Source organism: Pelophylax lessonae (assembly GCF_965119305.1).
Source record: "Pelophylax lessonae genome assembly, chromosome: 1".
NCBI lineage: Eukaryota > Metazoa > Chordata > Amphibia > Anura > Ranidae > Pelophylax > Pelophylax lessonae.
In genome coordinates, this window is record NC_138768.1 from 81,915,325 (window position 1) to 81,931,702 (window position 16,378).

At 42.1% G+C, this 16,378-nt stretch overlaps 1 protein-coding gene across 2 annotated transcripts in view; it reads right to left on the reverse strand.

The window, feature by feature from the left end:
* The window catches only part of RICTOR (RPTOR independent companion of MTOR complex 2), a 270,400-nt gene that overhangs the window by 18,719 nt on the left and 235,303 nt on the right, over positions 1-16,378 (reverse strand). For both annotated transcript variants that reach the window (XM_082264794.1, XM_082264793.1), the window contains exons 32-34: positions 13,319-13,496; positions 12,111-12,192; positions 9,720-9,941 (exon numbers count right to left, since the gene is read on the reverse strand). In XM_082264794.1, the coding sequence (XP_082120920.1) occupies positions 9,720-9,941; positions 12,111-12,192; positions 13,319-13,496 (482 nt within the window). The remainder of the gene's footprint in view (positions 1-9,719; positions 9,942-12,110; positions 12,193-13,318; positions 13,497-16,378) is intronic.

The window sequence follows — 16,378 nt, forward strand, 5'->3', positions numbered from 1 at the left end:
ATGAGAAACCACTAGAAAATGGCAGCAGAGGCTACACAAACATGTAATCAGGTCTTTTATGTTGTATGTCTTTCCTGTGGCATTGGCTATAAAATCTTTCCTTCGTTTAAGGTTGGATTTAGCCGTGCGGCATACCACACATTTTCCACAGGCATAGAATCAAAATAATCTATTGTTATTTTGCACCGGTGGATCAACTACTCCAGGAGCTATGAGGTTCCTGAGTGTAGGTGCTTTTTTATACACAAAGGAGGGTCTGGCTGGCAGTGTTGTCCCTAAGGTCTTATCTTGTTGTAAGATGGTCCAATGTTTATTTATTATCTTTTCTATTTTCTTATACTGGACATTATAGTCCAGTATAATCCTAATCCCATCGTCCTTGTTGTTTTGTTTCCTCGGAACATTAGACAGTAGGGATTCTCTCTCTATGGCCTGCACTGTCAGCCTATCATTCTCAAGCTTCTCTGTGCAATATCCCTTTTGGGCAAACCTTTCGGCCAGTAACTTTGACTGAGTGTCGTAGTCTGCTGCTGATGCACAGTTACGCCTAAGGCGCATGAATTGGCCCTTAGGGATATTGCATAACCAGGTACGGTGATGGCAACTATCCAGCGGGATATATGCATTACGATCGGTGGCTTTTGAAAAGTTACAGGTAGTATACCTGTTGCCATCTTTAGAGATGACTAGATCTAAAAAAAACACCTTTTCTTGACTTATGGTCCAAGTTAACCCTATATTTTTATCGTTCTTATTTAATTTGTCCATGAATGTAAGGAGACCATCAGAGTCCCCGTTCCAAACAAGGAATAAGTCATCAATATATCTCCTGTAGCAGAGTAACTCCGGAGGGCGGTTCTTAAATACAACTTCTTCCTCCCAGTGGGCCATAAACAAATTGGCCACACTGGGAGCGAAACGTGCGCCCATCGCGACACCCCTGGTTTGCAGATAATACGTATTATCGTACCAGAAATAATTTCTGGACAGGCAAAACCAAAGACTACTCAACAGGAAGCTTCTCAACTTCCTGGGGAGACTTGAGTGTGCAAAAGCCCATTTAACGGCTGCCTCTGCTGCATTATGGCCGATAATGGTATACAGGGAGCCTACATCCGCTGTAACCAATATCGATGAGGCAGTGCAAGGTAATTCCTGCAAAAGTTGTATAATATGTTTAGTGTCCTTTAAATAGGCTTCTGTCCTGGTCACTAAAGGTTGGAGATGCACATCAATAAATTGGCCTAGTCTGGAGGTCACTGACTCAATGCCGTTGACTATCGGCCTTCCCGGTGGGTGCTCTTTGTCTTTGTGGATCTTTGGCAGGAAATATATGATAGGGGTACGGCAGAATAAGGGGTCTAAGAATAGGGATTCCTTCTTATTCAAAACTCCCTTCCTTTTTCCTGATTCGACTAATTTGTTTAGTTCTCCTTTGAATTCAGGAAGAGGGTCTTTTCTCAGAACCTCATATGTTTCCCGGTCCGAGAGTAGACGTGCCATTTCGGTCTTGTAATATTCCTTACTTAAAACAACTAGGCCTCCCCCCTTATCTGCAGGTCTAATAATAATCTGTTTGTTTTCCTCTATTGATTTTATCCCTGCTTTAATAAATTGGGGATCTGCAACTTTTCTAACCTTCAATTTTTCCAGATCTTTAAAGACCATATTCTTAAAGACATCTATATATTTATTGTCTTTATTCTGGGGATTGAAGGTAGATCTATTTCTAAGGCTTGTATGTGAAAATTGCTCCCCAAATGAACTAGTTAGAGTGGAGGTGCCTGAGAGAGGGACAGAGGAATTTTTCATAATAGGATTCGACATGCAGTATTTTTTCACATTCAAAGTACGTACAAACTTTTGAATGCCAACATAGGTTTGGAACTTGTTCAGGTTCCGTACCGGTGCAAATTTGAGGCCTTTGTCTAAAGTCCTCAATTCATCTTCTCCTAATTGTACTCCACTTAGGTTAAAGATACCCGCCCCTACCGGGATCTTTTTCCTCTGGACCCTCCGGCCTCCTCTGTTTCCTCTCTTCCTCTTTTGCCTCATGGGGTACCTACTCCTGGACCTCTCCACCAGTTGTCCATCTGGTTCGGAAAGGGAAGAGGGGGGCCCCTCTCTTGACCCCCCATATTCCCTAAAAAAGGCTCCTCATGGTGGTTGTTACGCAGAGGCTCAAACCTGTTTTGAGTGACTATTTGTGCGTAGGAATAGTTGTTCCCTCTATTGGGGTGTCCTCTATTGGACTGTGCGCCCCTTGGGGGATAAAAATTCCCTCCTCTTCCCCTATTATTGCCCCTTGTATACTGCATAGGGGTCTGGGGGCGGTTCCACTGGGTGGCTGCGTATTGGTCATTCTGATGATAATTGGCTTGATTATTATGATATTGATCTTGTCCCCTCCTGGGGGTACTATTTCTCCCTCTACCTCCTCTCCCACCCCTCTTCCTCCCTCGGTTAGGGTGTCCAAACTGGGGACCCGTGGCCTGATGGTCGGGGGCAGGAGAAGCTCTCCAGACCTCATTAGTATTCTCTCTAATTACCGGGGCGGGGGTAGTAGGTGGGTTTTGAGGAATATCATCTCCCTCCTCTCTTGGGTTATTGATATTCTTTTGCCACTTAAATATATCATCTACCTCAAAATCACCAAAATCTCTTAAGTATTTTTTCTTTTTCTTGTTTTGTGTCTCAGTGTCCCATTTAATCAATCTATTTTTAAGGATCCCCGAGAGTCTGACAAACTCTTCAGTCTCCTTATGTGGTTCAAGGGAAGTTTGTAACTCTTTAATCTGGGTTTCTATTGATTTTAACTTGCGTTTTTTTCTTAGAAGTAGAAACTCTATAAGCTCTAATCCCTTTTTGATGAAAAAAACTTTCCATTCCTCTGTGGATTCTTCATCTAAAAGCCCGTCATTAGGTGGCACATCCCACCTAAGGCGTCTGGGGATGAGCTTAACACGCAAGTAATACTCAAAAGTCGTGATATCCCACCACAGTTTGATTTTCTTCTCTAGAGCATATCCCAATTTCTTAAAGGCGGTGGAAACATCCCCTTCATTATTGGAAATCTGGCTACTAGAGAAGATATCTCCCAGGTTAATCTCTCTTTTCTCTATATAGCTAAAGATATCCATGCGGCTAAATATTGATAGATTGGAAGAAACAATATTGCAAATAAAAGAAATATCAGCGCACGGTAACACAGATCAGAAATTTGTAGCTGCTGGACACTCAGGTCAAACTAGAACACCCGTATGCAGAATTGAATAGAAAAAATAGTGCAGCGCTAATATTCAAACATGAACAAATAACACAAACAAAATGAGATAATATGAAAAGGGGACAAGATCAATATCATAATAATCAAGCCAATTATCATCAGAATGACCAATACGCAGCCACCCAGTGGAACCGCCCCCAGACCCCTATGCAGTATACAAGGGGCAATAATAGGGGAAGAGGAGGGAATTTTTATCCCCCAAGGGGCGCACAGTCCAATAGAGGACACCCCAATAGAGGGAACAACTATTCCTACGCACAAATAGTCACTCAAAACAGGTTTGAGCCTCTGCGTAACAACCACCATGAGGAGCCTTTTTTAGGGAATATGGGGGGTCAAGAGAGGGGCCCCCCTCTTCCCTTTCCGAACCAGATGGACAACTGGTGGAGAGGTCCAGGAGTAGGTACCCCAGGAGGCAAAAGAGGAAGAGAGGAAACAGAGGAGGCCGGAGGGTCCAGAGGAAAAAGATCCCGGTAGGGGCGGGTATCTTTAACCTAAGTGGAGTACAATTAGGAGAAGATGAATTGAGGACTTTAGACAAAGGCCTCAAATTTGCACCGGTACGGAACCTGAACAAGTTCCAAACCTATGTTGGCATTCAAAAGTTTGTACGTACTTTGAATGTGAAAAAATACTGCATGTCGAATCCTATTATGAAAAATTCCTCTGTCCCTCTCTCAGGCACCTCCACTCTAACTAGTTCATTTGGGGAGCAATTTTCACATACAAGCCTTAGAAATAGATCTACCTTCAATCCCCAGAATAAAGACAATAAATATATAGATGTCTTTAAGAATATGGTCTTTAAAGATCTGGAAAAATTGAAGGTTAGAAAAGTTGCAGATCCCCAATCTATTAAAGCAGGGATAAAATCAATAGAGGAAAACAAACAGATTATTATTAGACCTGCAGATAAGGGGGGAGGCCTAGTTGTTTTAAGTAAGGAATATTACAAGACCGAAATGGCACGTCTACTCTCGGACCGGGAAACATATGAGGTTCTGAGAAAAGACCCTCTTCCTGAATTCAAAGGAGAACTAAACAAATTAGTTGAATCAGGAAAAAGGAAGGGAGTTTTGAATAAGAAGGAATCCCTATTCTTAGACCCCTTATTCTGCCGTACCCCTATCATATATTTCCTGCCAAAGATCCACAAAGACAAAGAGCACCCACCGGGAAGGCCGATAGTCAACGGCATTGAGTCAGTGACCTCCAGACTAGGCCAATTTATTGATGTGCATCTCCAACCTTTAGTGACCAGGACAGAAGCCTATTTAAAGGACACTAAACATATTATACAACTTTTGCAGGAATTACCTTGCACTGCCTCATCGATATTGGTTACAGCGGATGTAGGCTCCCTGTATACCATTATTGGCCATAATGCAGCAGAGGCAGCCGTTAAATGGGCTTTTGCACACTCAAGTCTCCCCAGGAAGTTGAGAAGCTTCCTGTTGAGTAGTCTTTGGTTTTGCCTGTCCAGAAATTATTTCTGGTACGATAATACGTATTATCTGCAAACCAGGGGTGTCGCGATGGGCGCACGTTTCGCTCCCAGTGTGGCCAATTTGTTTATGGCCCACTGGGAGGAAGAAGTTGTATTTAAGAACCGCCCTCCGGAGTTACTCTGCTACAGGAGATATATTGATGACTTATTCCTTGTTTGGAACGGGGACTCTGATGGTCTCCTTACATTCATGGACAAATTAAATAAGAACGATAAAAATATAGGGTTAACTTGGACCATAAGTCAAGAAAAGGTGGTTTTTTTAGATCTAGTCATCTCTAAAGATGGCAACAGGTATACTACCTGTAACTTTTCAAAAGCCACCGATCGTAATGCATATATCCCGCTGGATAGTTGCCATCACCGTACCTGGTTATGCAATATCCCTAAGGGCCAATTCATGCGCCTTAGGCGTAACTGTGCATCAGCAGCAGACTACGACACTCAGTCAAAGTTACTGGCCGAAAGGTTTGCCCAAAAGGGATATTGCACAGAGAAGCTTGAGAATGATAGGCTGACAGTGCAGGCCATAGAGAGAGAATCCCTACTGTCTAATGTTCCGAGGAAACAAAACAACAAGGACGATGGGATTAGGATTATACTGGACTATAATGTCCAGTATAAGAAAATAGAAAAGATAATAAATAAACATTGGACCATCTTACAACAAGATAAGACCTTAGGGACAACACTGCCAGCCAGACCCTCCTTTGTGTATAAAAAAGCACCTACACTCAGGAACCTCATAGCTCCTGGAGTAGTTGATCCACCGGTGCAAAATAACAATAGATTATTTTCCTTTTTATCAGGATTCTATGCCTGTGGAAAATGTGTGGTATGCCGCACGGCTAAATCCAACCTTAAACGAAGGAAAGATTTTATAGCCAATGCCACAGGAAAGACATACAACATAAAAGACCTGATTACATGCTCTACTACAGGCGTGGTTTATATGCTCGAATGCGACTGCGGATTGCAGTACATAGGTAGGACATCTAGGGCCTTACAAACCCGGGTAGCAGAGCATGTAAGGAGCATTAAAAAAGGAAAAACACCTCATCATGTAACCCAGCACTTTAAAAAGTATCATAATAAAGATCCACGATGCCTCAAATTTTGGGGAGTGGAAAGGGTTAAGAAACATTGGAGAGGAGGGAATTTTATACGGCAGCTCAGTAAGCGGGAATCTTTTTGGATTTACGAGACCAAAGTTGGGGTCCCCCGGGGATTGAATGTCGATTTCGACTTAAATTGTTTTATTTCTGATCGTTAGGTATTTTAATACATTTTGGGATTTTTAGGGTGCAGTTGTTTTTGAGTGTATAAAGAATTTTTTAAAAAAAATTAATTATTGTAATCCAGATGACAGCGGAAACGTCTTAAGCTCCATGATTTTTATATATGATGAAGTCTTTTTATATGATGAATTTTTATATATGAAGTTTTTATATATGAAGAGTTTTAGTTTTATTTTTTAGCTTCATGATACACACATGAGAGAAAATGTTTTTATATTTATATATTTATTCCGTATTTACAGACAATTGTCTGTGCCGGCAGTGTTTCCTTTTTTAGAACATGTATGGCCTGGGGAGTTTGTGCTATAATACACATAGTCCAGGTCCTCTTGTACATTGAAACCTGCTTCAGTAAATACAGATAAGTGTGCGGCTTTTCTTAGTAGTATTCGGCACTAGCCTGCTTTCACTTCCGGTTTAGCGGAATATGCGGTTATGGTTGCTATAGATATCAAGATAAGCTGTTTTTCTAATCCATGGTCGTATGTTACGGTATTGGTACAGCCACTTCCGCTCTCTAGTGGAGCGCAGCGTCTCTGTATCTATGCCGACCTCGACCAGCCAATGAGGATATGCGGATTGCCCGACCAATCAGCGGGCAGTTCGTGACACATAAGGGGTGACGTCCCGCACATCGTTCTAAACCGCTGAAGAAGTCTCCGCCCATTGGGAGACGCCACGCGTACGGGGGGAAGGTGGAGCTACCGACGTCACCCGCTGCCATCTGGAGTCTGGTGAGGTCCGAGCAGGACTCTCCAAGACAAGATCATCTGTCATTTTATCGCTGGCTTTTATCCACATAAAAGTAAGAGGCTGTCTTTTATGCTATTTCAATAAAGAAGTTAACAGTATTACACTATGGGTCTGCCCTTTATGTTTCCCCATTACATGTGATTGAGTTGAGCTGATCCAGGAAGTGGTCACAGGCTTACAGCGTTCTCTGATTGGGGCTTCCCTGTTATACTATTTTAAGAGGATGTATTATCGAGGAGTCATTCTGAGAGAGGAATTACATGCTTAATCCAAGTGTTATTAAGGTGAGAGGCCAACTTAGAAGGTGGTGGATATCAGTGCACTAAGAGCACCAACTGTTATATTCAGGACCCCTTTCCTCACCCTTACTTCACGGGCATTGCATGGACTCATCTTTTTTTCTCAATATTATCTCATTTTGTTTGTGTTATTTGTTCATGTTTGAATATTAGCGCTGCACTATTTTTTCTATTCAATTCTGCATACGGGTGTTCTAGTTTGACCTGAGTGTCCAGCAGCTACAAATTTCTGATCTGTGTTACCGTGCGCTGATATTTCTTTTATTTGCTACACAAACATGGCCGCCGAATTTACAGCACACAGGCTACAAGAAAAGGTATAGCCCCCTCCCAAAAGCTGATCGCCGTTTGCCAGTGGTGTGCCCCCCTCACCCCCTTTGCCAGCGCAGCAACCCAGACTGACCTGAAAAGGTGATATGGCCACCCCATAAGGAAGGGGGCGGGGGGTAGGCAGATGAGGGGCGAAGTGTCCGTAGAGACCACCGAGAGAGGGGGAATGCTGCATGGGAAGGAGGAGAACCCAAGGGTCCGACCGGCCCAGGGAGGGGCCCACATCCACCCCAAAAACCCTGGGGGGACAGCTACTTATCCGTACCAGGGTGGGCACCACTCCAGATAGAACCTCCTCTCCATCGAAATGGGGGGCTTTCGACTAGGAGAAACGCTGCGACGTATGGGACCTCGTGAGACGCTTAACTTGCAGGCCAGCCAGGATTTTAAAGAAATATCCAGCCGTCACCCAGTCTAGCAGTTGTTTGTAGATTCTCATAGGAAAAATAGAAAAATCCATTAAAAAGGAAAAGATTGCTTCTCCTGACTAGTGTCTATAGCTGAGAGTGGGAGTATACCCCCTGGGACTGCACATAGGCGTAGCCAAGCTTTTTTTTTCTGCCTAGTGTCCTACTCTTGTGGGGGGCAGTATATTTCAAAAGTTAAAAAGATCAGGAGCTGTGTCCGTCAATGGACGATAGATAAAGAAATGTTACAGGTGCGATGAAAATGCCCAAAACCATAAATCTATAATATTTATGCTGATAAAATATTTCTGATGTAGAAGAGGTGGGGGTAATCATGGAAAGTAATGAGAAGAAACTACTGGTGTTCTCATTTTACAGGTGGTGTAGGCAGAGGACTAATACTATTTATTTTGCATTTCCAAACCAGTATCAGACATTTGGGCACAAACGTCTTGTGTAACTGCTATAATCCCAAAACCCCCCCTTGCCATAAAACAATATCACTGTCATAATTAACTCTGCGTATCCTAACACTTATCTTACTTCCTAAAAATAACACTCAATTACCACCTAACATTTAAACCCTTAGGCTGGCCATACACGGTGCAAACTTATTTACTGCAACCCAGGGGGGAAGTCAGTGATTATCGTTAGCGGCTATAGCAGCCGCTAGAGATAATCATTAGAGAATCCGGCAGGTTGGTTGTACCCAAGTTGATCGATCAATTTGGTACATTCAGCCTGGTCATTAAAAGGTCGGAATCTCTTCAAACCGTGTATGGCTGGCCTTAAAAATCCTAACTCCAGGTTTTAAAGCGGTAGTAAAGTCTGCTTTGTGATTTTTACCTACAGGTAAGCTTATAATAAACATGCACTGTTTAGGAGATATTCCCTCTTATTGCTGCCGGTGACATCAGAGGCCTATGCAATCTGAAGGAACGGCATACCTGTCCTGTTCCTTCAGAGAGCTGTGCTGTGGCTGTGACTCCCACGTGCATGAGCAAGAGTGACGTTATCACAGCCTGTCCATTCAAGCTGCCGGAGCCAGCAAACCCGAAAGGAAGACTGGCTGAAGATGTAAGCCCTGGTGGCAGCACATTGATAGAAAACTTCATTCTAAGGTAAGTATTTCATAATGTGCTAGTATGTGATACATTACTAGCACATTATGCAATTGAAGGTTTTATTTCTTTTTTTTATGCTGTGGTTTACTACCACTTTAAAGAATTTTAAATAGTTTGCTTGCACCAACCTGGGCTTAAACAAACTTTTTACTAACTGATGCACCAGCTATGTGCGCTGTAAAAACTGTATGTACGCTCATCTATATACAGTATAAAGAGCTGTGTTCTGACTTCCTGTCCTGCTCCTTGAATAAAATCAAGTTGGGCTGAGCACTGCTCAGCCATTCACAGGAAGCTTTATATTCTATAAATGAATACAAAACTTCCTCTGGTTGGCTGAAATAGAGATTGTGATATCATCCACTTGCCTCAGCTTCAAATTAATGTCTGTGCTGGCCCAGCATCTCTGTTCCTCCCCTCAACTCCCTATATGCAACTGCCAGGGGAGATCAAAAGGTAATACTATAGAGAGTAATCTTAGTGACAGGTCCTGTCTGCTGATACCAAATGGCAGCACAAAGAAGCAGTCTCAGTGTTATAAACACACCTGTACAGTAAGGTACAATAAAACTGTAAAATGTGTAAATCATAAAAAGAACACTGCTACAAAGTGCTTTGATGAGACTTTTCCTTAAAGAATATTCCCAGTTACGATAGTGCTATATAAATTCAAAACCCCAGCATGACCGCATTCTTGAGGTAAATAGAATAGTACCTAAACGACTCAATTCACTCAGCTGGTTACCGTGGTTGAAACCCATTATCTGGAACCCCACACAGTACAGACAGTTGTCATCTGTGTGTTCCTGCAGCCCAGTGTCTTCTGTGTTCTCCAGGAACTGGGAAGCGTCCGACCGGCTTGAGTTCATAATTTCTGTAATGCTGAACTGCTGCCGGAGTGCCTGGTAAGGGCTCCTAACCCCGGACCCAGTAATACCTGAAATAAAGTAAGTAAAACGTCAAGATGCACATATCATAACTTATGGTTTAAAGGTAATGCAGTCACTTACATTAAAAAATTCTAACAATATAGCCAACTGAATAAACTCCTCTAAAAAGAAGGTAAGTGTGCATTAGGGGTCGACCGATTATTGGAGCGGCCGATTATTAGGGCCAATATTCAAATTTTTTAAAATAATCGGTATGAATCAGAAACTTCCCGATATTGGTCGGACCTCCCCCCGCGGGGCGCTCACTGCAGTCTCTGCCAATCTGCTCCGCCTTTGCAGGCGGGCTGCGAAGGCAGCTGTCAGCGGTGCGTCGGGCAGCAGAGAGATGACATCATCTCTCACTGCCCGCCTCGATTCACTGTTGTTCCGCCCCTACAACAGGGCCGTGAAGGCTGCAGTTGACAGAGCTGCAGCCGTGGGCGAGCAGAGAGATTGTTAAATCATCGCTCACCGCCCGCATGTGGAAGTTTACCCGCTCAGAGGTAGTGACAAGCTGTATATGGGTGGCAGGTGACAGTGGCAAGTGACATGGTGCATATGAGTGGCAGGTGACAGTGGCAGGTGACATGGTGCATATGAGTGGCAGGTGACATGGCGCATATGAGTGGCAGGTGACATGGCGCATATGAGTGGCAGGTGACATGGCGCATATGAGTGGCAGGTGACAGTGGCAGGTGACATGGTGCATATGAGTGGAAGGTGAAACGGTGCATATGAGTGGCAGGTGACAGTGGCAAGTGACACAGTCCATATGAGTGGCAGGTGATGGTGACACGCTGCTTATGGGTGGCAGGTGACAGTGGCACGTGACATGCTGAATCTAGTGGCAAGCGACAGTGGCAAGTGACATGCTGAATCTGGGTGGCAAGTGACATGCTGAATCTGGGTGGCAGGTAATGGTGGCAAGTGACACGCTGCATCTGGTGGCAGGTGGCTTTCTGCACTATAATGTTGTTCTACTTAACCAGGAGTATTGAAGAAATTGTGTAGTGTCTAGCTTTTCAGTAGTGACTTAAATTTGATTTAAATGTACAGAATATCAGCACCTGTTATCAGTTATCAGCCCGAAAGGCAGACGATAATAGGTATTGGTCCTGAAAAATCGATATCTGCCTTTCCCTAGTGTGCATGAACATTAATTCTATACTCCAAGGTAAAAGCTCAGGGCCAGCCCATGCTAAAGTAGTAAGAGATACATGAAACCAGAGAGTAATTTCACACAATTTACACTCAGAGAATACGGAACATAGGCTCAATTCAAAAGCTTTAAACACAAGGATAAGGATCTTTATTTTTAGAAACGTGCCTAACTTATTCTTCAGTGGAAAAAAACACCCCCCTTTTTTTAAATATGTATCTGTTCTGGACATTTTATAGATAGGAAACTCCTACCCTGATAATGATTAGTGGTTCCAAATTAAATACCTACGGCAGTAGGGAACAGACACAAAAAGATACACTCTGCATCTTTCAAAAAAAATGTTCTGCTTTATTTGATGCAATTGAAGGCTTTTATACACATGATTACGTAGGTATCGCATTATTATTACAATTGTACTTTTATGGTAACACGGCGTGGAACATAGGCAGGCTAATTCTAATCAGGACTCAAAAGAATGCAAACATGTAATGAAAACATTATTAGTGCCGTGTGCACAATGAATGCAGTGTGCAATACATATAAAATATAATACAATAATATACAGGATGTACAAATTTCCTTTACAGTATCCTTATCCTGGGTTGTTAGCTTCTTAAATTAAGCTTCATGTTTTGACCAAGGGTGGCACTAGCTGTTCCTGTATGTGGTTATATTTAAGAAACTCCCTCATAGCTGACTTATTTTAAAGGTCCAAAACATGGACATTTAAAATCTTTCCTGCACTACTTGGCAAGTCACCAAGCTAGAACAAGCATTTGCATGTTGGAACGCTCACTCACCATTAACTGAAGGATAAAGATGACAAGCATGGAACTTGAACCTTCAGGGGCAGCTCCCATATCCCTATTCCGACAGGTAAACTGAATATTATTTATCCTGTACAGATCTAGAGGCTATGGTTATGTATAAGGACAAAATAACTGGATTTCAAGTAAACTGATCTTTGAAGCATCAAGCAAAAAAGTAAATTAGTAATTTGAGTGTAAAGTTTTACCTCCTACTTCAGGTGCAAAAAATTTAGCAGCGCGCTCTTCCGTCGGAGGCATCGTCTTTTGAAAGTATGGAGTTTCCTTGACCTACAAAATTACACACAAAAAAAAAAAAGGCAAAACTTACAGCTGAAACTGAACTTTTGTTTCTTCGGCCTGGAATAAACTTTCTATCCTATGGTCATTAATACTTTACATGTTTTGGTTAGTATAATGTAGAAAGCAGAAACAGATACGAAATCTTCAAGTCAATCACATTGAAGTACAATTTAGATCATTTTGAAATTCGACAAAAGGAGGCAAGCTGTGGTTTTTATTTATGGATTTTCCTATGATCCTCCTTTAAAACAACATCCTGCTTTTTTAATTCAAGAGGTCAGGCTACTACATCCGTCCTTTGAAGTTCAGAAATGGTTAATCCCCAATGCACAGTACGAATAGTATAATACAGCATGGACTAAGGCTGTGGTGAAAAATAGTACCCTATGTGATTTTTATTGTAAACACTAAGATGCCAACCAAGTAGTTTAATTGGAATATCCTGAAGTGTAGAAAATGCACCACTGGTTCTACATGTATCGACATCTGAGTGGTACAAGATGTGAGTTAGTGAAAAACAAGCCCAAGGTGAAACATAGCTGTTCAGGTAGGGGAAACTGGTATCTGCAGAAATGCCGCTACTACCAAGTAATTAAGGAAGTATGGCCAAAGCTTTTTTGGCCCTACTTCATCTATGGATCACAGGAGTGCAGCTAAAGCCTGCTGTCGGCTTACATCACTTAGCCGGTCCAGACTGGGGAAAGATCCCAACTGTAACTGGCAGCTGCACTGCTGAGAGGCTGAGCTGGTAGCTTTGCTCCCTCCCCAGACCAGCACTCCACTGAGTGCTGGAGCAGCAGAGCAGAGAGACGGTGAACGACAGTCACCGCTCTCTGCTCAGTACAAAGGAGAAAACTGAGCAATCAGCAGTGATTGATCGATCAGTTCTCAGTGCAAAGCGAGGGATCGATGCTGCATCCACCTGAGCATATATATATATATATATATATATATATATATATATATATATATATAGTTTTTTTTTTTTTTTGATACCCCATACTTCTCTTTTAATGTACAAGCAATACTGAAATGGCAAAGGTTGTGATGACAATGCAAAACCAATTACGATCTGTGAAACCCCAGGAAAAAATAATACAAGGCATAAATTTACCTGAAACATATCATTAATATCCACAGGCAAAGCTAAGCCGATGTAATCATCCGAGCTGCCGTAGGTTGCGTTCGACACCATGGAGCGAACAGAAGACGAGCGCTGGAGAGTGTTTTGGTTTATTGGACTTAACAAATCTTCTTTATCCAGTGAAGCGTAGCTTAATGCCTTCATGAACCTGCCAAGATTAAAGAGCACAAACCCAAGGAATTGTTACCCTGCCATGTGCAAGTAGCAAAAATAAATCGATATTGAAGGTCTTCTCTAAAGAATACACAGATGAACACACAAGAACTGTGTTGTCTACTAACAGATTTGTAAAGAAAAATATGATCTTTGGACTCCCTAACTCCCACATAGCATAAAGGATAGTGATGACAATACTGCAGACTGCAAATCACTGTCTTGCATCCTGTCTGCTCTTTGGTCCACTAGTAACACATCACACTTGGGGTTTGATTAACTAAAACTAGAGAGTACAAATCTGGTGCAGCTGTGCAAAGTAGCCAATCAGCTTTTAACTTCAGCTTGTTCAATTAAACTTCGACAATAAAACCTGAAAGCGGATTGGCTTCTATGCAGAGCTGCACCAGATTTTGCACTCCCACGTTTAGAAATCAACCCCTTGGTGACATCCACCCTAAGCTCTCTACTTCTATAAATTGACATTAGCGCCTGCTATTTCCCGACATAAAATTTATATAGGAGGCATTACCACTGGAATCCCGATTACTACTGTCTGCTGGGGAGTAGCAAATCAATATAAAGGCAGAGTCCAGTTAAAAAAAACTCTCAAAAATAAAAACAAGTAAAAACTATTATGGTGACTTGGTAAAACATCAGAACATAATAAAATTAAAATCATGTACATGATAAATGTAATCCATCAGGGATCTCTGCCTTTTTGTTCATATCAGTTCCTTATATGATGCAATATATAAACTGGCCACTGCTCTAAGCATGCCATGACAGCCTATATAAATAATCTTTAAAGAAACCAACTTCTTTCCACAAGCAAGTCTAGATTTATTGCTACTACAGAACAAATCACAGGAGCTAGGTTATTCATGAACTTACAAAAATTGCAGCTAGCACCTAACTTGCCTCCACTATTTATTAATTGTTGTTGGATTTCTTTGGGACTTTTGTACTCACTGTAAAATTTAATTGATTTCTTGTCAATAATTGAAGGATAAAGGAACTGTTGGCATTATACCAGAAGGAAGGAAGATTTAGACACTAACAGAAAAAAATAGAGGCCAGCCTGGTGTGACAACTACTTCTCCCAGTATGTCTTAGTTTTGCGGAAAAGCAGTACGAAGCACATAATCATACAAGGCAAGTCCAGAAAGTAATGAGAATTAGATTTTAAAATTTTTCCTTCAAAATATGCACCTTGTAAATGTACACAATGCTTCCAGTGATTTTTCCATTCTTCATAGCATCCCTAGAAGTATTCAAGTAGAATGGCGTTCAGAGCCTGCGTAGTGGCTCTTTGGACGTTATCTACACTACCAAAGCGGTGTCCATTCAAATGAGTTTTTGATGTTCCTTCTGATCAGGTGAAATGTTCTTTGTAACAAGGTTTACACACTTTTCTCATGTTCAAATTCTGAGTCATGATTTCATGAACGATTGAATTGGTAATTCCCGGTTCCTCTGCAATCATTCTGAAAGCGAGCAGTCAGTCACGGTTGAGAAAAGACCTCACTGTATCCACATTCTGTTCTGTTTTTGATGAAGAGGGGCGTCCTGATCGTTGTTCGTCTTCAACACCATCTAGTCCTTCCTTGAAGGCCTTTGTACCATCGGTACACTTGTGCAGATTATAGCGCAGCTTCTCCATAAGCTTTCCTCACCATTTCCAATGTCTCTGATGCAATTTTACCCAATTTCACAAAAAATTTTTATCAGGTACAGCTGATCCAAACTTGCTTGCATTTTTCTTAATATAAGGCACTTGAACAGGGTGTCACAAAAAAGAATGTCCTGACTCTGACAGAGCTGGAATGCAACAGATCAGTGTCAAACGTATATCTGGCTCCCCACCCAGCTTCTCCCTTCACAATGCCCTTTTTCCCTTCTCGAGCGTAGGAACTTAATTTTCATTATTTTCTGGACACACCTCGTACACACTGATGGTGCAACCTGAAACCCTTAATGAACTAAAATTATTAGATTATACAGCAAGTATAAAAATCACATTTTCTTTAGCCTCTAATGAGGACACACATGAAATCAGAAACTGTTGGAAGGTCCAAAAGCAGCTGAAATGAGGAACAAGCAACAGCAACGAAACACTAAGAGGCCTACAAAAAACAACAGAACTGGGGGCTTCTTGCAAGTCAAAGAGTCCTACATGACATACTCACAAAATTAGACTTCAGAGAAAGGGTCACACCTTGGGCTGTACAATGGATCTCGACTCAGAAAGTTAAGAGCAATGCTTTATTGTGCTTTCCAGACCTAAATGTACTGTGAGGCTCCGTTCACATGTAGGCGTTTTTCTGCTCTAGGATCAGCTCTCAAAACGCCCAAAAAGACAAATCCTATTCATTCCAATGGCCCCTGTTCACATCTGAGTGTTTTGACGCCGTGAGCAAAACACCCAACGCTCAAAAAAGTACATGAGCTTCTTTTTGGGCAGATTACAGGAGTTTTCCATTGGTCTCTATTCAATGTAAAAACGCCTGCAAAAACGCCCATAAAAACGCCTAAAAAACACCCATAAAAACGCCTGTAATAGCAACGCCAAGATGTAGCGAAGCAAGGAAACCTCCTGAATATTTTCAAAGGGAGGCTTCTATAGGGCTGCAAGCGCCACATTAAGATTCCAGGGCGGCAACGGAGCCCGCACTGAAGGAACCAAATATCGGACACCCTGAAGAAAAGGTATGCACCAGGGAGTGTGTGGCCAAAGGTCATTGGAAAAAGACTGCGGAAAACCGATATCTGGCCCTTGATGGTACTCAAGGCCAATTTCTGTTCAAACCCCGGTTGAAGAAAGGTTAAGATCCAATCCACTGAGAAGGAGCGAGGATGAACTCTGAGAGACTCACA